Source organism: Carcharodon carcharias, chromosome 19, assembly GCF_017639515.1.
Source record: "Carcharodon carcharias isolate sCarCar2 chromosome 19, sCarCar2.pri, whole genome shotgun sequence".
Taxonomy (NCBI): domain Eukaryota; kingdom Metazoa; phylum Chordata; class Chondrichthyes; order Lamniformes; family Lamnidae; genus Carcharodon; species Carcharodon carcharias.
Window position 1 is genome coordinate 2,972,659 of NC_054485.1, and position 22,603 is coordinate 2,995,261.

Below are 22,603 nucleotides of genomic sequence, written 5' to 3' on the forward strand. Positions count from 1 at the left end.
GCCTGGCTCAAGCATGTAGCTTCTACAAGGGCTCTGTAAATAAAGTTATCTGTTTCAAGTAAGAAAACTGTCCCATACATCAAGTTTATTACAGGGGATATCTCAGTTAGCTTGGTTTGACCACTCTTAAGCCTGGTGAAAGATTTCCCTGAATGTCAGACATGTGACTGACTGACAAAAAAGCAAATGATTTTGCTCCACCAGTGTCCCTGTCCTTGCATTTTGATTCAAAATGTTATCAGATTTGCCATTACGGTGCACATGGGATATCATGTTGTAAATGATATATTCTCAAAGCCAACAATCTCCACATACATATTATGTGCCCACATTCCCACAACCCTCCCACACATTTACAGTGTCACTCTTGTCTTCAAAGAATGAGATAGCAGGACAAACCAGGGCTGTGAGTCAAGTTGTATAGACGTTAGAATATGAATGGGAAAATTGATTCCTAGATCCCTAAATGTAATGTACTGAGCGTGGGTAGAAAAGTACTGAGGTGGCTAATATAATTAAGTATGAATATCAAATCGCCTGCCAGCTGGTTTATTGAGTATTGTAAACCATGTTGCTCTGTTTTTCCTAGTCATGAGCTCATGCTTATGCACACCTTGCACATTTGCCAGTTAGTGGTTTAGTATTGTGGGCGTAGTGATGTCTGTCACATGAGATATTTTAAACATTTCTGCACATTAAGAACTTACGCAGCTCATATTTTCCTCCTTATAAAGTTGTTTAAAAAAATCTTGTAATATATATTAGAAAAAAAGAGGGACAGGCTTCTCTGGATTGACAGTTTACAGTTATAGGGGTAGAAACAGGTTCCTGTGTTTTCTCAGTGAAAAACAAGGTTAAAAAGGACTAATTTTACTGTGCAACATCCCACATCTGATTAACACCCACGTTATGATCGCTACTATTAGTATATGCAATGTCACAGGCATATGCTATGCTGTCTGTTATAGGACCCATCAACAAAGTTTGATCAATATGAGCAGAGCAGATGCTGGGTCAGTCCCTGTGCCTATCCTGTTTAGGATTCTTCTTCAGCTCCTGTGACCAGTAACGAATGGTACATTTTAAACATTTTAATTTAGTTTAATAATAACATTCCTGTGGAAACAGAAAGAGCAAGAGTGCATCCCCTCAACTTCACAATCATAATTTTAAAAGACTTGTTCTTTCACAGGATGTGGGTGTCGCCGGTTAGACCAACATCTGTTGCCAGTCCCATTGACTCCAGTTTTGCTGGAGCTCCTTGATGCCACGCTCGGTCAAATGATGCTTGAAATCAAGGGCCATTACTCTCACCTCACCTCACCTCATAATCTGATCTTCCAAACCCCCTGTTCTGACCCTCCTCCAGCGACCTTCCTTCAGGCTGCTGTCAGCCATGCAGCAGGTCAACATTTAGAGGTGCGGCCTGACAGGTAGTGACAGCTCATGGGAAATGGTTAATGAAACCTAAAGCCCAATTTCAACTGGGCTCCCTGGATGAAGTGTGTACTGCCTCTACAAATTTCTATCCCAGATCATCATTGGACGCACTCACATCTGAGAGATTCAGTGTCCTTGATTCCAGGAACTCACAGTGAAACACCACTGTCACCTGTGTCACCAATATAGAGATGTTAATGTAACACCAACGTCTACAGTTCAGTAACAGATAACATACAGAAATTTATACTTCAGATATGACTATATATATTTTGGATTTCATTGCAATTAACTTGGTTAGAACTTGGAAGGGATTGTGTGAACAAAGTTTTATTGTATTTAAAATGAAGGGATTACAAGAAATAGCATTACAAGATGTTATCGTGACAATTAATCAAGTAGGATGCACAAAATACAGGCATGAAGGGGTGGATTTCCATTCAGGTTTTTCCTGCTTATTTGGTGCAGCATTGGCAAAAGAAGCGTGAAAATCCTGGCAAAATAGCAGATGTACTGGATAAACATCAAAAACTTGCATCATTAATTTAAGAGTTAAGCTGAAAAAACTTACAGTGAACCAAGGGAGATTAGGAGAGGCTGGTTGGTCAAACTTGGTCAAAGAGAAAGGTGTTAGGATGGGTCTTAAAAGCAGGAAAAAGAAATGAAGAGGGGAGAAGTTTAGGAAGGGAAATGTTTTAAGAGATGTAAATTACAGTAACAGAAGAGGTCTAAGTTTGTAGATTCACTGTGATGAAAGAATGATTCCTTAAACTAACCATCACTGTTGAATAAATGGAGAACATAATCATTGCAAACACAAAAACCATCCAATAAAATGGAAAGATTATTTTTTGGAAAATATTGTATCAAAATTGTAGAATCAATATAAGATGGTGAGCCAGAGTCAAAATTCCTCCATTCTGGGGTCACCGAGGCACCTTTATCTGGGAGGGTGGGAATGGAGTTAGAAATTGGGCAAGAACTATTTGTACTTTTGTTGCCTGATCAAACATTCTGCAGGTTTTGGGGACAGGGTCATAATGTGCTTACCGATTTGTGACAGGTGTATTATGATTCCATGCAAATGAGGAGAATATAACATGATTTCTTCATTTATACTCTGAGTGACATTAGGTAATGTGGCTTATACACATCCATGCACACAGCATTGCTAGGAAGACAGAGATATTTCAATGTTAAAAGGTCTCAGTTTCCCAGTAGTTAGTTGACCACAATCAGTTCCTAAACAGGAATGCAGCCTCTCAAAAATGGGCCAAATTTTACTTCCAATTTCTTACAGCCAACATTGTTATACTGAGGCTTCACTCTAGCAACAACCTTCCTGAGGTGAGCACTCAGTTGTGCCGTTAATGATTCAGGTCGCACCCTATCTGGTTTTCTATCTGATGCAGAATGAAAAATTGCAAAGCATTCTTTGAAATAATTTTATTAGTTTTGAGGAATGTTTTTGAAGTTTACTAAGCACTCCAAAATAATTTCTCCGATGGCTGTTTGTTTTTTAGCACTTGGCCTTGCGTTCTAACCAAAAGGTGAAGAAAGATACAGATACGTTTAATTATCTCTGCTAATGGCAGTGGGTGGATTAGGATCATTGCAGACGTATTGAATATTCTGCAAGATTTAGGAGATTTTTTTTGTACAGGTGATGAGGGACTGTGTGAACTGAATTACCCCAGAGCCTCGCCACCATCCTCATCACTAATACCATCAAAATGTCCCCCAGTGAGGCGTAGCACAAAACAAATACAATGCAAAACTCCATCAACATTACCCTGATAATATGTCACATCTGAGGCTTTGATCAAACAGTACAACCACCAGTTCCACACAGCATGTGACCCATGAGACTATCCAAATTCATGTACCGGGACTTTTCTCAACTGAGTTGAAACCTGACTCCAACACTGATATTGAGGCAACGTTGTACAGATCAGGAGAGAGAGAACCTTCTGGAATTAATGTTCATTTTAGTCACTCCTATGTGTTTGAGTGGTGTGGAAAGACTGAATACAGCTTTGAGGGGAATATCCAAGAGTAAGTCTGACTCCTCTTCACATTCCTCCAGTCCGTATGTCACATCATCCAACATCTCCTTGTGCTGATGGCAGATCTGCTCCACCTTTAGTCTGTGAATCTCTCTCCTCAGGCAAATGAGTTTTCGGGCTATCTGATGATCTAATGATTGCATCTCTCTCTGAAACAATAAAGCAGATCAATCAATAATTACCAATAAAAATGTATCTACCTTTAAGAGGCAAAGTCAAACCAAATAAATAGAAGGTTAAGATTATTTAATTTGGAAGATGGTTCCATGAACTGCTAATTTGTCAGCATCATAACTTTAGTCAAAGCCAGGTGAAATATGATTTAATCTTTTGGAACTCAGAAGTACAGATCATTATATTTGTGATCTGCAGTTAGAATCCCTGGATTTTAAAGAATAGGAGACCATTTGGTTCAACTTCACCTGTCCTGCCTCTCTGAAAGTACCAACCACTTAGTCCCATACTCTGCTCTTTCCCCAAATCCTTTCAAATTTTGATGCTTTTAATATTTATCAACCTTCCTTCTAAAAGTTGTTAGAGTTTCCGTAACCAGCGGTGTTTCAGCTGGGGAAATCCATGTCCAAACAAATCTGCATAAAGAAAAATTCTCCTAGAACAGCAACAATGCCAACTTGCATTTATATAGTGCCTTTAACATAAAGAAATTCCCAAATGTGTTTCATAAGATCATCACAAATAGGAACAGGAGTAGGCCATACAGCCCCTCGAGCTCCATCAACAATAGGATCATGGCTGATCTGATCTTAGCCTCATCTCCACTTTCCAGCCTGTTTCCCATAACCCATGACTCGCCTATAGTTCAGAAACCTGTCTAGCTCAACCTTGAATATAGTCACAGGAGCATAATCAGGCAATCATTGAGAGTGGGCAAAATAACAAGGCTTTAGAATATAGTCACCAAAGGGATACGTTTTAAGGAGCATCTTAAAGGAGGCAGGAGAGGAGGAGAGGCTTGGATAGCTGAAGGCATTCGGCCACCCATGGTGGGGTAGGGAAAGCCAGGATGCACAAGAGGTTGGAATTGGAGGAGCACAGATATCTCAACAAGTTATAAGGCAGAAGGTAGGGAGGAGCGAGGCTATGGAACAACTTCTCCCATTGTTCTTTTAGTGATGATCTTAACTTTCTGCTTTCCGGTTACCAGCATCACAGAACAGTAAAATTGTTTTTCCGTATCTATGTTATCATATTTTTGAGCACCTTAATCAGATCATCTCTTAGCCTCTGATCTAGATAAGAGAGCTCCAGTTTATCTAGTGCCTCCTATAACTAGAACCTCTCATCCGTGACTTATCGAAGTAAATTTCCTCTGCACTCTCCAAGACCTTGACATCTTTCTTAAACAGAATGGGCAAAACAGAGCACAATATAGTAACAGCAGCCTACTAACAGATTTAGCATTATAGTTTTACTTTTGTACTTTATTCCCCTTTTTAAAATAAAGGGCCTCAGTTTTTTAAGAACAGTTTTATCGACTTCCCCAATTATAAAGTTTTGTCTGCTTGGGTAGATACAGAGAAATCATTTCTGCTGCTGGGGAATCAAGAAAAAGCTGATCGAATCTTAAAATTAAAGTGAGGCCACCCAGGAGTGAAATCAGGAAGCACTTCTTCACACAAAGGGTAGTAGAAACCTGTAATGTTATTCCCCAAAGGCTATGGAATACGAGGACAATTGGACTTTTCAAGACAAGACTTTTGTTAGTTAAAGGTATCAAAGAGTATGGACAAAAGGTGGGAAAATGGAGTTGAGGGGCACCATGGCCTCCTCCCCTTCTTAACGTTAGTGCATGTATAAATCTCAGAGTCAATCTGCAATTCTATTCATTTTGAAGTGTAACCATTTGGAGTTTATTTCCCCTTCATATTGTTCCTCTGAAAATATATCACCTCCAATGGCTCTGCAATAAACTTTATCCAGCATCTATCGACAACAGCTGCCAAACAATGACCTCAATAAAGCATTTTTAGCTCTCTGCGCAGTTAAGCATGCTCTCTATTTAAGTGAAATCTTCAAATTTTGATACTGTAACCCCACAACATTCATGTCCAGATCATTTTTTATATATTGAGAAGATCCTAACAATGATCCCTGAGCATATCACTGTTTATAAAGCTGCAGTCCGGAAGGCATCTTTTAACCATTCTGTCAGCCACTGGTAGCTCTCTTGCCTCTGAGCTTGTGAGTTCATGTTCCATTCCAGAGACCTGAAAACAAAATCAAGACTAACACTCTAGTGCTGTGCTGAGGGAGTACTGCACTGTTGGAGGTGTTATTTTTTCACATGAGACATTAAACTGAGGCCCTGCCTGCCCTGTCAGCTGGATGTAAAAGATCCCACGGCACTATTTCAAAGAAGAGTAGGAGATTTCTCTTTGGTGCCCTGAAGCCAATACATTTATCCCTTAACCAACATCACTGAAATAGGTTATCTGGTCATTAACCCATTACTTCTTGTTACATCTTGAATTGTGCAAATTGGCTGCTGTATTTCCTACATTACAACAATGACTACTATTCAAAAGTTCAAAAGTACTTTATTGGCTGAAAGGTATAATAGGAACGCAAGTCTTTATTTTTTATTTGCTTACTTCATTTAGTCAATATTCTGCTCATGCTGAATCACTCTTTAATGATTTTTTTATTGATAACCCAATGGAATAATCTAAGAAAAATCAGCAATATTTAACAATGGCAATGATTCCTATTTCGTAGTCAGAAAGTTCAGCTATGGAACAGGGAAGGGAGAGAGAAATTGAATCTTGGGAAATAAATTCTACATTAACCACCCCTCTCCCTGAAAGAGATCACTCTATTTCTCCTGGTTCCATATTTACACTGATCTTAAATTTATTTGCATTCAGAATGTTAAATTCAAACAAATATTCACAGCCAATGCAATAAAAAGCTGCATCTGTTCATACAGATGGTACATCTCACCTTCTGCAGACCTGCACCTGCTCAATGCAAAGTGCTCTTTAATATAAATGTTCACTATGTGTAAAATAGCCTCTTAAGATATATGTGCGAATGCACAAATGTTAATAATAAAAACAATATTAATTAGATAGTTTTGAAAACATGACTCAAGATGCCGCCTGACCTGCTGAGTGTCTTCAGCGTGTCCTTGAAGAGACCATGTTTGTTTTAGCTTTAGCCCCACAGGGGCTGCCAATTGCAGAGGCCGGTTGTTTAAAAGACCTGCCCACTTGGGTGCTGTTAGAACACATCCCAGTTAAAATAAAAACAGAAAGTTCCCTCCCATCCTCACCACTCACAGCCCCTCACCATCCACCAACTGCCCATGCCCCATCCATGCCACCTATGCCCCCTACCCATCCTCTATGGCCCCTCATGCCCACATGCCAAGGTATGACCCCGTGCACCCCCTATGGCCTCTCAAGCCTCCTATGCAAAGGTATGCCCCTTAAACAACCCCTAAGGCCCCTCATACACCCCATGCCAAGCTATGGCACTTCCATGCCCCTTCACACACTATACACTGTATTAAAGCAATGAACCCTATAGTGACAGTAGGATATGTTAAAAAAGCTCTAGGCAAAGCTGTCATTCATTGATAACTTTCTGCTTTCTTACAAAAAACTCATCTTATTACAACCCAATAAAAGTGTCGATCATTCAGACCCTTTAAAGTTTCAATGGTAGAAACTGCTAGCACTTGAAACCTCTTAGCCTTATATAAATAAACTTTGCAATTGTCAGCATAGATCAGATAGCTAGAGCTCTAAAACAAAGAATGGTTTCCTTGAGGCTCAGGTGTTTCAGCAGGCTAATGGGCTTCTGGGCTCTCAGCCAAGCCTCATTATGTATTTTTGGCTGAGCCACAGCACACTGAAAACCTGGTCTGACTCCATGAGGGTTGAGGAGGACTAGAGCACGCCTATCTCCAAATGGAGCCAGCTAGGTCGAGAGTGCAGGATGGAGGGTCATGGCCCAAACCAGCACGCACCCTTAAAAGGCACTACTAAAAATCAGAAACCCTGGAAATGGGGGTCAGGAATCCTGGAATTTGGGTACTGGCTGCCCTTTTAAAGGGCTCCTGAGTCATCCTGATTTGGTCAAATTCCAGGCCTGTAGGTCTAATTTTAACTCTGTTGAAATGAATGGGTTTTGAGTGAGTTCAAATCTCATCCAATTATGAACGCGAGAGGAGGACTCCGGGGCAGGCAGTCAGCAGCACCTAGAGGAGAGTGCGAGAGGAGAGCTCTGGAACAGGCAGTCAGCAGCACCTAAAGGAGTCAGGAGTTGAAAAGTAGCATGAGAGGAGTCAGGAGTTGAAGAGAAGTGCAAGAGGAGTCAGGAGTTGAAAAGTAGCATGAGAGGAGTCAGGAGTTGAAGAGGAGTGCGAGAGGAGCCAGGAAATCAAGGGCAAGAATCAAAGAGGGCCTCAGTGAAAAATAGTGGGAACAGGACAATAGTGGGAAGAGGCGCATGAGAAGAGTCAGGAATTGAAAAGGGGCGCGAGAGGAGCTGTGAGTTGAAGAGAAGCGTAAGAGGAGTCGGGAGTTGAAGAGAAGCTGGGAGAGCAGGGGTGACTGAGGGAGTTCGGTGAGGAGGAAATGAGGTGATCATTTGAGTACCATGAGTATGGCCGGGTAAGCATTTATTACTTTTATTGCTTATAGTTTTTAAGATCTTATTTTGTGATTCATCATTTGTAGGGGCTATATTCTGTATCAACGAGAAGCAGGGAAGAACGGCCAGAGAGTAATTGATATTAAGTACCTTGCAAAAGGTTTAATTTAATTTAAAGGGGTAGGTCATGGCAGGAGAGATCAAAGCCATGGTGTGCTCCTCCTGCTCTATGTGGGAAGCCGGGCACATTTTCAGTGCCTGGGGCCAGCATGTGTGTGGGAAGTGTCTCCAGCTACAGCTCCTGGAAGCTTGGGTTTTGGAGATGGAGCGGCGGCTGGGGACACAGTGGAGCGTCCGCGAGGTGGACAGTATCGTGGATAGCACGTTTAGAGAGGTGATCACACCACAGGCAGGAAGGGAATGGGTGACCACCAGGCAAAGCAAGAGGCACTAGGCAGGCAGTGCAGAATCTCCTGTGGCTATTCCCCTGCAAAACAGATATACCGCTTTGGATATTGTTGGGGGGAATGGCCTCTCAGGAGAAAGCAGCAACAGCCAAATTCATTGCACCGTGGTTGGCTCTGCCGCAGAAGGGAGGAGTAAAAAGTGTGGAAATGCAATAGTTACAGGGGATTCAATTGTAAGGGGAATAGATAGGCTTTTCTGTGGCCGCAAACGAGACTCAGGATGGTACGTTGCCTTCCTGGTGCTAGGGTCAAGGATGTCTCAGAGCAGCTACAGGACATTCTGAAGGGGGAGGGTGAACAGCCAGTGGTTGTGGTACACATTGGTACAAACAATATAGGTAAAAAAAGGGATGAGGTCCTAAAAGCAGAATACAGGGAGTTAGGGAGTAAGTTGAAAAGTAGGACCTCAAAGGTAGTGATCTCAGGATTACTACCAGTGCCACGTGCTAGTCAGAGTAGAAATAGCAGGATATATCTGATGAAGAGATGGTGTGAGGGGGAGGGTTTCAGATTCCTGGGACATTGGGACTGGTTCTGGGGGAGGTGGGACCGGTACAAACTGGACGGGTTACACCTGGGCAGGACTGGGACTGATGTCCTGGGGGAATATTTGCTAGAGTGGTTGGGGAGGGTTTAAATTAAAATAGCAGGGGGATGGGAACCTATGCAAGGAGTCTGAAGAGGGGGAATCAAGGACAAGAACAAAAGACAGAAAGCGGAATAAGAAAAGTGATAGGCAGAGAAATCAAGGGCAAGAATCAAACAGGGCCTCAGTGAAAAATAGTGGGAACAGGACAAGTAATGTTAAAAAGACAAACCTTAATTAAGGCTTTGTGCCTTAATACAAGGAGCATTCGCAGTAAAGGGGATAAATTAACTGCGCAAATAGATATAAACAGGTATAATATAGTCGGGATTACAGAGACATGGCTGCAGGGTGACCAGGGATAGGAACTGAACATCCAGGGGTATTCAGTATTTAGGGAGGACAGACAAAAAGGAAAAGGTGGTGGAGTTGCATTTTAGTTAAAGAGGAAATTAACGCAATAGTGAGGAAAGATATTAGCTCCGATGATGTGGAATCTGTATGGGTAGAGCTGAGAACCACTAAGGGGCAAAAAACGTTAGTGGGGGTTGTATATAGACGCCCAAACTGTAGTGGTGATGTTGGGAATGGCATTAAACAGGAAATTAGAGACACATGCAATAAAGGAACATCTATAAGTATGGGTGACTTTAATCTGCATATAGATTGGACAAATCAAATTAGTAGCAATACTGTAGAGGAGGAATTCCTGGAGTGTATAAAGGATGGTTTCCTGGACCAATACATTGAGGAACCAAAGGGAGAACAGGCCAACCCAGACTGGATATTGTGTAATGAGAAAGGAATAATTGGCAATCTAGTTGTGTGAGGCCCCTTGGGGATGAACGACCATAATACAATAGAATTCTTCATCAAGATAGAGAGTGACGTATTTGATTCTGAGACTTGGGTCCTGAATCTTAATAAAGGAAACTATGATGATATGAGGCGCGAGTTGGCTACGATGGATTGGGAAACTTTACTTAAAGGGATGACGGTGGATAGGCAATGGCAAACATTCAAAGAGCACATAGGTGAACTGCAAACAATTGTTTATTCCTGTCTGGTGCAAAAGTAAAACAGGAAAGGTGGCCAAATCATGGCTAACAAGGGGAATTAGAGATGGTATTAGATGCAAGGAAGAGGCATACAAATTGGCCAGAAAAAAACAATAGATCTGAGGATTGGGTGCAGTTTAGAATTCAGCAAAGGAGGATCAAGGGATTGATTAAGAAGGGGAAAATAGAGTACAAGAGTAAGTTTGCAAGGAACATAAAAACCGACTGTAAAAGTTTCTATAGGTATGTGAAGAGAAAAAGATTGGTGAAGACAAATGTAGGTCCCTTACAGTCAGAAAAAGAGGAATTTATAATGGGGAACAAAGAAATGGCTGACCAACTAAGTACATACTTTGGTTCTGTCTTCACAAATAACATACCAGAAATGTTGGGGAACACAGGGTTTAGTGAGAGGAGGAACTGATAGAAATCAGTATTAGTAGAGAAATGGTGTTGGGGAAATTGATGGAATTGAAGGTAGATAAAGCTCCAGGGCCTGATAATCTACATCCCAGAGTACTTAAGGAAGTGGCCCTAGAAATAGTGAATGCATTGTTGGTCATCTTCCGAGATTCTATAGACTCTGGAACAGTTCCTACAGATTGGAGGGTAGCTAATGTAAACCCACTATTAAAAAAGGGAGGTAGAGAGAAAACAGGGAATTATGGACCAGTCAGCCTGAACGTCGGTAGTGGGGAAAATTTTAGAGTCCTTTATAAAAGATTTGATAGCTGAGCACATGGAAAACAGTGGCAGAATCGGACAGAGTCAGCATGGATTTATTAAAGGGAAATCATGCTTGACAAATCTACTGGAATTTTTCGAGGATGTAACTAATAGAGTTGATGAGGGGGAGCCAGTGGATGTGGTTTATTTGGACTTTCAGAAGGCTTTCGACAAAGTCCCACATTAGAGATTAGCGTGTAAAATTAAAGCGCATGGGATCGGGGGTAATGTATTGAGACGGATAGAAAACTGGTTGGCAGACAGGAAACAAAGAGTAAGAATAAATGGGTCTTTTTCCAAATGGTAGGCAGTGACTAGTGGGGTACCACAGGAATCGGTGCTGGGACTGCAGTTATTCACAATATATATTAATGATTTAGATGAGGAAATTAAATGTAATATCTCCAAATTTGCAGATGACACAAAGCTGGGTGGGAGGGTGAGCTGTGAGGAGGATGCAGAGATGCTTCAGTGTGATTTGGACAAGCTGAGTGAGTGGGCAAATGCATGGCAGATACAGTATAATGTGGATAAATGTGAGGTCATCCATTTTGGTAACAAAAACAGGATTATTATCTGAATGGCTATAAAGTGAGCGAGGGGAATGTGCAACAAGATCTGGGTGTCCTTGTACACCAGTCGCTGAAGGTAAGCATGCAGGTGCAGCAGGTGGTAAAAAAGGCAAATGGTATGTTGGCCTTCATAGCGAGAGGATTCGAGTACAGGAGCAGGGATGTCTTGCGGCAATTGTACAGGGCCTTGGTGAGACCACACCTGGAATATTGTGTGCAGTTTTTGTCTCCTTATCTGAGGAAGGATGTTCTTGCTATAGAGGGAGTGCAGTGAAGGTTTACCCGACTGATTCTTAGGATGGTGGGACTGACATATGAGGAGAGATTGAGTCGATTAGGATTATATTCATTGGAGTTCAGAAGAATGAGGGGGAATCTCATAGAAACCTATAAACTTCTAACAGGACTAGACAGGGTAGATGCAGGAAGGATGTTCCCCGTGATGGGGGAGTCTATATCCAGGGGTCACAGTCTGAGGATACGGGGTAGACCATTTAGGACTGAGATGAGGAGAAATTTCTTCACCCAGAGAGTGGTGAGCCTGTGGAATTCGTTACCACGGAAAGTAGTTGAAACCAAAACATTATATGTTTTCAAGAAGGAGTTAGATATAGCTCTTGGGGCGAAAGGGATCAAAGAGTATGGGGAGCAGGCTATTGAGTTGGATGATCAGCCATGATCATAATGAATGGTGGAGCAGGCTTGAAGGGCCGAATGGCCTACTCCTGCTCCTGGTTTCTATGATTCTATGTTTCTTGACTACCCAGTCAGCATCTACCATGTCAAGCCCTCTCACATTTCATTCTCAGAAACACAGGAGAGTATAGGCCATTCTACTCAGTTAATGGAAGGGGTCCCAGCTTCTACCTATCGTAGGTAGGAATTCTTGCAAGGGCGCAAATTCCTGCTTATATTATGTAGCAAGTATAATCACTTTGAGTGAAGTTTGTTGAGGAGCAGTCTAAGTGGAGCGGGATGGAGAAAGAATGAATGGATTAGCAAAAAGCAGCAAGACAGAAACTGGGAGTTGTGTTTTGGGGTGGGCAAGGAAGAAGAGTGCAAGTTGGGAGAAGGAAAGTGCCAACACAGTGAAGTTGGAGGAGCAGCTGAGCGATCAGGACAGGAACTGGAAGCCAGCTTTGACTGAGAGCTTTGAAGAGGGAAACGAGTGTAGACTTGAGCAGGGTGGAGAAGGGGCATGTTGCCAACATCAAGCTGAGCAAAGGAAGAAGATTGTCGGCTTGCCTCCTGTTATATAGCCCAATACCCAGCTTGGTGTAAAGTGTCCATTATCTACCCCCTATACCCAAACTCATTTAGCTTTCTGTTAAGGACATTGGACTAGAGAATCGGGCGGCTGATCTGCTACGGCCTGTTTACACAACACCAAAGTTGAATTTTACCTAAATGCTCTCTTGTATTGGAAGAAGAGAGATAGGATTCAATGGTAATCTCTCTTTTACCGATTGAGATGTTAAAATAATTGAATGCACCCAGTCAGAATTGGATAGGGCGTCTCTCCAACCTCAGTCTGAGACCAAATGTAGCTTTAGTAACTATCCAGATGGAAACTCAGACTTCACTCGATCCCAATCCCTCTGAACCTAAATAAACACAGTTATCAAACTTCCCTCCCTTCCTCTCGTAACTACATCTTATCTCCACAAAGTTTAATTTTCTTGTTAAATGAGCTGCGATTCTGTTTCGTTATCTATTGGCTCCTGCTGGAGTGTGCAAGTGTGAGGACTGGAAAGATCAAACAAGAATCAAAACAGCCCAGAATAGCGGCCTGAGAGGAAGAGAGGACCAAAAAAAAATGTAAAAAAAATTGATGCTTAGGTGCAAACAGTTTGCGAATGTCTAGAAGTGACTCACAGTGGGTCCCCACAGACAAAACAAAAACCCAACTCACAAGTGACAGTGTAACTTGGGTTTAAACGTTCGGACTCAGGAAGCTGCCGGACACTTGGTCAAAACCTAATTTTTTTTTATTCAGTGTGTTGATTCCGAAAGTTCCTGTGCGGGGGGGTCTCAAACACTTTGAAAGCCCAGTGAGTGGGAGCAGGCAGGGCTGTGGGATCGTGTGTGTGAGGGGACTCTCCTCTGAGGCCGCCAGCAAGTAACAGCCTGCAAGCCACAATGGGACTAGCACTGAGATCAGAGTAGACAGTGACTGACTGCAGCCTGTGAATCAGTGTGCAAAAACAGCGCAAGGCTTACAAATCAGGAGGATTTGTCTGGGCGGGGAACGACAATGAGATGGTTCATTTCTGATTGATGTTAGTACAGGCAGATCATGGAAAGGTGCTGCAAAAGGTAAAATAACTGGAAAGATTTAGTTCCTAAAGTTAGAAAAACACTCAAACGCCTTCAGATAAAGATTATTAGAGTGCATCACATAGCCATTTTTTAAAAATGAAACTAATGCTTTTAAGATATTTGCCAAAGGCTGAAACAGTGACAAGTTATTGCATGACTTACAAGTTCTTTTCTGAGCCAATCTAAAGCTTCGCCAATGTTTGCAAAGCCGCAGATATTGGTGCGAGAGATGTCGCCCTTGTTGCTCTGTCCCGGTGACAGGTTGGTGTTGAGGTCACTTTCCCTTCCCGGCTGAGAGTCGCGCCGCTCTCCGGTTTTCCAGGGCTGACTCTCCAGCTTTTCCTTCCATTCCGCGAACGATGGTCTCCTAGTCTGGAGTTTTAGTTTCGCTGTCAGCGCTTTGACTCGACTGAGGTGATCATCCGGCTCCAGCTCGCTCCCCACGGGTTCGGGATTCAGTGAGAGAGACATCTGTCCCCGAATACAGGCTGCTGGAGATTGGGCACAGTGGGACGATAGAAGCTGATAGCGGACTACACTTTATAGCTGTCTGTTATTATTTAACAGAACCGCCCAGTCATCTTAAAGGGACCACACCGAGCCCTTTGTAATATCTAACCAGCACCAAATAAAGATTCAAAATAAATCATATAATTTTACCTTTAGATTTCCACATTAACCCTATCGTTTTTTGGGGGGGTGTTTGTTCCAAAAACTCGGTCTTTACTTCCCCTCCTTTCTCTCTCAACTTTTCCATTTGTTTTTTTCACCAAAGTTTTTCACCATTTGCATTTCACACCCAAATCTCTGATTTATTCCCCTCCCCTCAGTGAAACATGTTGCTGTACTTTTAGTAAGATATTGGATATTTTAGTCTAATTTTATGTAATTTCCTTCTGCAACATGTTGTAATCAAGTAATGTAGGAAAAATTCAAGTGCTTTGTTTCATTCATTATCCAATTGATGTTTTATCAGATTTTGGAAGTTGCCAATTGAGGGATACTCTCTTCATATCACTGAAAGGTCAGGATTTTTAATTCATTCACAGGATTTGGGTATCATTAGCTGGGCCAGCATTTGTTACCCATCCCTAATTGCCCTTGAGAAAGGGGTGAGCTGCCTTCTTGAACTGCTGCAGTCCATGTGGTGTAGTTACACCCACAGTGCTGTTAGGGAGGGTGTTCCAGGATTTTGACCCAGTGACAGTGAAGGAACAGTGACATATTTCCAAGTCAGGATGGTGAGTGGCTTGGAGGGGACCTTCCATGTGGTGGTGTTCCAGTGCATCTTCTGCCCTTGTCCTTCTAGGTGGCAGTGATCGTCTAAGGAGCTTTTGTGAGTTGCTGCAGTGCATCTTGTATATGGTACACACTGCTGCTACTCTGCGTCAGTGGTGGAGGGAGTGAATGTCTAAGTTGGTGGATGGGATGCCAATCAAGTGGGCTGTTTTATCTTAGGTGGTGTTGAGTTCCTTGAGTGTTCTTGGAGCTGTGGAAGTGCAAAGGGAAAATAAAAGGTAAATGACTGCATATGAACCGGTCAGGAATTGGGACCTGAACAAACTACTTTGGGCTTATTAATGAATACTGGAATCCAGTATAATATCTTTGACAAGGTTATGTTAGATGCATCTTGTACGAGAAACACACACCAGTCAGTGCATTTGCTCACTGAGCCATTAGAAGAGCATAAGATCATAAGAAATAGGAGGAGTAGGCCATTCAGCCCATCAAGCCTGCTTCACCATTCAATAGGATCATGGCTTAACTGACATGTGGCCTTAACTTCACTTTCCCTCCTGCCAATAGCAAGAAAGATGATTTTCCTAAGTGAACATTAATGTTTCTGAAGCCCCTGGCAAACTGCCAGTGTTGCCTGATTCTGAACAATGGCTTTAGGTGCATATTTTTTACAGTGTTAAAGTGGACCCTGTCAACTTCACAGCTAATTCTGTGTAAAAGTAGGTAGCGATTATAATTGATTAAAATGAGCCAATGATCCAAACTGATCTCAGCCAAGGTGATTATTGGGATATTGGCATTGGACTCAGTGTCCAGGACTAACGAGGAGAAAACACCTCCTGAGCTCTCCTGGTTCTGACTGCCAATGTTTTCTAACTTCAAATGACAATTTCAATGAGCAGCGAATTCCCTGGAATGTATGTTTGTGACTAGAGAACTTTTTGTTTTTATGACAACCCTCCTTTAATCCTGGGATTATGAATATGTCACAATGGTTGTCTGAAGCACTTATATTCACTTTGATAGTGTTTACTTAAAATTATAACAGAACATTGAAATAATGGAATAATGGAAAACATTTGTGAATTCCATCAGAATTTTAAATCAGCTTAAAGAGCTCTATGTACAATGACAATCAGGCAGTATCTGTAATTATATACTTATTACAAATCACTTGTTGCAAAAATATATTTTTAGCAAAATGCCAGGTAGCAAAGGAGTTGAAACCTTAACCAGACGGATTCCTGACTGTGTAAACTTTATAATCGTATACAGAAGATACTTACCAGTAACATTCCAAAATGGAGAGAAATGGCTCCATTTTCAACAGTTGAGCAAAAGTATATGTTTTATGGAATGTGAAGAAATGCATAAGAAAAGTGCTCTTTTAAACCAGGGCTCCTATTAGTATTCATAACAAAGTAAATGAATTGATGGCCCACATTGAAGTAAATAAATATGATCTGATAGCCATTATGGAGATGCGGCTGCCAGGTGACAAAGATTGAGTTCTTAATATTGAAGGGTACATGACATTGAAGAAGAATAGGAAGCCAGGTAAAGGCGGAGGGGTAGCACTGTTAATCAAAGAGGGCATTGGTGCAATAGTTAGAGATGACCTTGGTTCAGGAGATCAGGATGTAGAATCGGTTTGGTTGGAGATGAGGAATAGTAGGGGAAAAAAGTCATTAGTGGGAGTGGTCTACAGGGCCCCTAACAGTAACCACAGTGTAGGGCAAAGTATTCAAGAGAAAGTACTGTGTGCTTTTGATAAAGGGACGTCAATAATCATGGGTGATTTTAATCTACACATAAACTGGAAAAATCAGATTGGCAGTAATAGCCTGGATGAGGAGTTCTTAGAATGCTTTCAAGATAGTCTCTTAGAACAGTATGTTCTGGAACTAACCAGAAAGCAGGTTATATTAGACTTGGTATTGTGTAACGTGACAGGATGAATTAATGACCTCAGAGTGAAGGTACCCCTAGGTAGCAGCGACTACAATATGATTGAATTTTACATCCAGTATGAAAGGGAGAAGGGTGAGTCTAAGACTAGTATCTTAAACTTAAATAAGGGCAACTATGTGGGGATGAAACCTGAGCTAGCTGAAGTGAACTGGGAACTAGGCTAGAGGATAGATCAATAGAGAAGCAGTGGCAGATATTTGAGGGAGTATTTCAGAATATTCAGAATAAGTACATTCCTACTATCAAGAAAAATTCTAAGGGGAGGACCCACCATCCGTGGTTAACTAAAGATGTTACGGAAAGCATCAAACTTAAAGGAAAAGCATACAACTCCACAAAGATGAGTGACAAGACAGACGATTGGGCAGAATATAAAGAATAGCAGAGAATGACTAAAAAGTTAATCAGGAGAAAGAAGTTAGAGTATGAGAGGAAGCTAGCTAGAAATGTAAAAATGGAGAGCAAGAGTTTCTACAGATATTTAAGAAGGAAAAGAGTAAGTAAAGTGAGTGTTGGTCCTCTAGAGTGTGACAGTGGGGAGTTAATAGTAGATAATAAGGAAATGGCAGAAGAAATGAACAGGTGTTTTGCTTCTGTGTTCACTGTAAAGGATACAAAAACAGTTCCAGTAATAGCTGCAAATCAGGAGGTAAACGTGAGAAAGGAACTTGGTGAAATTGAAATCACTAGGGAAAGGGTACTGAGCACATTGATGGAGCTGCAGGCTGACAAGTCCTTGGGGCCCTGGGTGATTTTAATCTACACACAAACTGGAAAAATCAGATTGGCAGTAGTAGCCTGGATGACTACATCCTAGGGTCTTAAAAGAGGTGGCTAACGAGGTAGTCGATGCACTGGTGTTAATTTTCCAAAATTCGCTAGATTCTGGGAAGGTTCCATCAGGTTGGAAAGTAACAAATATAACCCCTCTATTCAAGAAGGGAGTGAGGCAGAAAACAGGAAACTATAGGCCAGTTAGCTTGATGTCTGTCATGGGGAAGTTATTGGAATCGATCATTAAGGAGGTTATAACTGGGCACTTAGAAGAGTTCAAGGCAATAGGGAAGAGTCAGCATGGTTTTGTGAAAGGAAAATCATGTTTAACCAATTTATTGGAGTTTTTAGAAAGAGTAACATATGCAGTGGATAAAGGGGAGTCTGTAGATGTACTGTACTTGGATTTCCAGAAGGCATTTGATAAGGTGCCACATCAAAGATTATTATGGAAAATAAAAGCGCATGATGTAGTGGATAACATATTAGCCTGGATAGAAGATTAGCTGGCTTGCAGAAAGCAGAGAGTATGCATAAATGGGTCTTTTTCTGATTGGCAGGAAACGACTAGTGGAGTCCCACAGGGGTCTGTACTGGGGCCTCAACTTTTTATGATTAACATCAATGACTTAGGTGAGGGGATGAAGACATGGTAGCTAAATTTTCAGATGCCACAAAGATAGGTAGGAAAGTATGTTGTGAAGAGGACATGAGGAGGTTGTAGATTGACATATATAGGTTGAGTGAGTTGGCAAATGGAGTTTAATGTGGGAAAATGTGAAGTTGTTCACTTTGGCAGGAAGAACAAACAAAGAGTGTTACTTAAATGGAGAATGGCTGCATAATTCTGAGGTACAGAGGGATCTAGGTGTTCTAGTACGAGTCACAAAAAGTTAGTAGGCAGGTACAGCAAGTAATTAAGAAGACTAATGGAATACTATCCATTATTATGTGAGGAATTGAATATAAAAGTAAGGATGTTATGCTTCAGTTATACAGGGCATTGGTGAGACCACACCTCGAATACTGTGTGCGGTTTTGGTCTCCTTATTTAAGGAGGGATGTAAATGCATTGGAGATGGTTCAGAGGAGGTTTACTAGATTGATACTTGGAATAAGTGGGTTATCTTAAGAGGAAAGGTTGGACAGACTGGGCTTGTTTCCACTGGAGTTTAGAAGAGTGAGGGATGATTTGATTGTAGTTTACAAGATCCTGAACGGCCTTGACAAGGTGGACGTGGAAAGGATGTTTCCTCTTGTGGGTGAGTCCAGAACTAGGGGGCACTGTTTTAAAATTAGGGGTCTCCCTTTTAAGGCAGAGATGAGGAGAAAAGTTTTCTCTCAGAGGGTTGTGTGACTTTGGAATTCTCTGCCAGAGAAGCTGGCGGAGACGGGGTCATTGAATATTTTTAAGGCAGAGGTAGATAGATTCTTGTCAGGTGAGGGAATCAAAGGTTATCGGGATTAGATGGGAATGTGGAAGCCATAATCTTATTGAATGGTGGAACAGGTCGAGGGACCGAATGGTGTACTCCTGTTCCTATTTCTTATGTTCATATGTTCTTATGTTCTAAAGCATCATCATCAGCATCATCAGCAACAGCAATAATTTATATTTATATAGGGCCTTTAATGTCATGGAATGTCCCAAGATGCTTCATATGCAGCATTAGAAAATAATGTATGAATTTGAGCTGCATAAGGAGATATTAGGTCAGATGCCCAAAAGTTTGGTCAAAGGTGTGCCTAAAAGGAGGAGAGTGAAGTAGCGCAGCAAAGAGGTGTAAGGAGGGGATTCCAGAGCTTGAGGCTCGGAAACCCAAAATTGGGAATGCACAAGAGGCCAGAATTGGAGGAACACAGATAACACAGAGGGTTGTGGGACTGGAGGAGATTACAGAGCAAGGTAGGTGCAAGGCCATTTGAGACATTTGAAAGCAAGGATTAAAATTTTATAATCAAGACCGGGAGCCAAGGTGGGTCAGTGGACACAGGGGAAATAGGCAAACAGGACTTGCTGTTCATTTAATACACAAACAGCAGAGTTTTGGGTGGTCTCAAGGTGATGGAGAGTAGAAATGTGGGCAACCAATCAGGAATGTATTGGAGTAGTTGAGTTTAGAGGTAACAAAGGCAAAGCTGAGAATTTCAGCAGCAGATGAGCTGAGGCAAGGGAAATGTCAGGCAATGTTACGGAGGTGGGAAAAGGCAGTCTTTGTGATGTCCCTTATAGTATAATAAGCAGGTTAAGATTTTGTGGAATGAAAAGAATTCAAACAATATACTCACTGGATATGATGCAGACTCCCTCCCTGTCTCTCATACACATCTGCACACAGGATCAGTATGGGGACAACAATGCTGTACATAGCACTGCTTTTGTAAAACTCACTAAAACCATACTGCCTGTTCAAGAGGAAGAAAGGTAACCACTCAAAACCCACAGATATTCATCACACACATTGACCAAACCATGGACACAGACTGCAGAGGTTGACCATGGAGACTGACCATGGAGACTACAACCACATTTTTCTCTACCACATTGTCAGTGCCCAAACCAAAGTACCATCTCCCAGCCCGCAGCATTGCAATAACATGCACAGACACACAAAGACAACAAAACACCATGAAAACACATCAACATCACAGGATCCAGATGTCAGCCAGCTCAGGTTAAATAATAAATGATGTTTGATCTACATTTACACTATCCTTCTTCTTCAGGTGCCATGTTTTACAACACCACTGACCATAGCTCTCCAACTTCCATGGTCCATAACAGCAGCCAACATCTTGATGTTGTTCTCAAATCTTATATTGTTCTGCTCTTTAAACTGTCAGTGTATTTCCTCCTTTGTCTCTCTCTTGTGCTGTCCTCAATTTTCCCACTCACTACCAGATGGTGGGAAACATGACCCACCAACGACGGGCTGAGTGGACAATCACAAAGTCATGAAACCAATATTAGGTCTTCTCGACATGTTGTCCGCTCACATCACCAAACACGCCCGACGCCAGCTGGCATGGATGATTCTGCCCATAGTTTCTGAGATATATGTTGGGGATTAGTTGGGTGATGCACACAACAAATGAGGGCGTTTTGAGGAAAGTAGAAAGGCAAGAAGAATTTTTGCAGGTGATCACCAAGAGACAACTACAAGAGAGAAACTGGAACATCTGGTAGGGAAAATTGAGGACAGCACAAGAGAGAGACAAAGGAGGAAATACACTGACAGTTTAAAGAGCAGAACAATATAAGATTTGAGAACAACATCAAGATGTTGGCTGCTGTTATGGACCATGGAAGTTGGAGAGCTATGGTCAGTGGTGTTGTAAAACATGGCACCTGAAGAAGAAGGATAGTGTAAATGTAGATCAAACATCATTTATTATTTAACCTGAGCTGGCTGACATCTGGATCCTGTGATGTTGATGTGTTTTCATGGTGTTTTGTTGTCTTTGTGTGCCTGTGCCTTTGTGGGAGATGGTACTTTGGTTTGGGCACTGACAATGTGGTAGAGAAAAATGGGTCATGTTTCCCACCATTGGACGTCGGGAACCTCACTGTAATACCTCACCATATCATTATAAGGCTAGCCCACCGGACTCATTCCCCCCACCCTGCAAGATCATCCACCCATGCCGACGTGTTTCACGAGAGCACATATGTGGCGTGCACTTGATGGGCTGCACCTTGAAGGGAGCTCAGAGGTGAGTGCACAGTAACACTGCGAAGTGCTCACGAGGGCCACCTGTTGGACTTCAAGGTTGAGGCGCAATGGGTGGGGGGAAAAGGCTGCCCTGTGGTTGAAGGTAGTGCACAAGCACATGCGGGGATGGGCGGGGGGAAGGGAAGCAGCCACACATTAGGGAAACCTTGTATAAAGTGACCATTCCTCTGCAGCTGAGACAGTTCAGACACGGCCACATTGACATGGTTGGAGTCGGGCCTCTAGCTTATCTGTCCACTCAAGAAACGCAGAGGCATGACAATGTCACCAAGTGTTCCAGAGCTTTTCACCCTCAGGCACAGACTGCAAACTAATGAGCGTTTTAGTGGACTGCAGAACAATTGGATGACTGGGCACATTGTACAATCTCCTTGCTAAAGCCATGGAGCAGTCACTAGTGGAGGCTCACAGCCTCTTGAAATATCATCATCACAGTTTGGACCAGTCTCCCCCATGGTTCAAGCTAACAGTGCAGCCTTGCAGTGGGGGTTAGGAGAATGCCTGTGCCTGAGCTGAGAGCACAGCCTGCAGTCCAGTGGGCAAAGCTGCCGCCAATTGGTCAGGTGGAGTGGGGCGGAGGAAGGTGGGGTTTCGGGGAGTCATGCAGCACATTAAACTCTGGCCATCCAAGTGGTGGCCAACGCTCTCTGGGATGCATTAAGGGGCCTTTAGATGTAACCAAGAGAGGTTCTTAGTACATCCAAGCTAACCCATGCATCCCTCTCTTTCATTCTGCAGGAGGAGTATATCAGGATCATGGAGTCTAGTGAACAAGCTGTATGCCTTGTGGCATACAGAGAACAAAGACAATGGAGAAGAGAGCGACTGGCTGCACAGAGGGAAGAGCAGCATCCTCTGGAAGAATGGGTGGCTGGGGCTCTGCACATGCTGCTGAACAGCCACATTGAACCATCTCTGCTTGGCACCTAGCTAGAACTTGGTCTATAGATGCTGCCTTTCATTCCTGCAGATGACCAAGGGTCAGTATTGCCGAAGACTGCGCATGTCTAGGGAACTGGTCGGTCACATCT

The 22,603-nt window shown here is 42.4% G+C and overlaps 1 protein-coding gene across 2 annotated transcripts in view; it reads right to left on the bottom strand.

Moving 5' to 3' along the window:
- Positions 1 to 1,754: 1,754 nt before the first annotated feature.
- Positions 1,755 to 22,603, bottom strand: part of fam167b (family with sequence similarity 167 member B) — a 36,354-nt gene continuing 15,505 nt past the window's right edge. For both annotated transcript variants that reach the window (XM_041212526.1, XM_041212527.1), the window contains 2 exons: positions 14,014 to 14,342; positions 1,755 to 3,655 (listed from right to left, as the gene is read on the bottom strand). In XM_041212526.1, the coding sequence (XP_041068460.1) occupies positions 3,392 to 3,655; positions 14,014 to 14,342 (593 nt within the window). In that variant the 3' untranslated portion in view covers positions 1,755 to 3,391. The remainder of the gene's footprint in view (positions 3,656 to 14,013; positions 14,343 to 22,603) is intronic.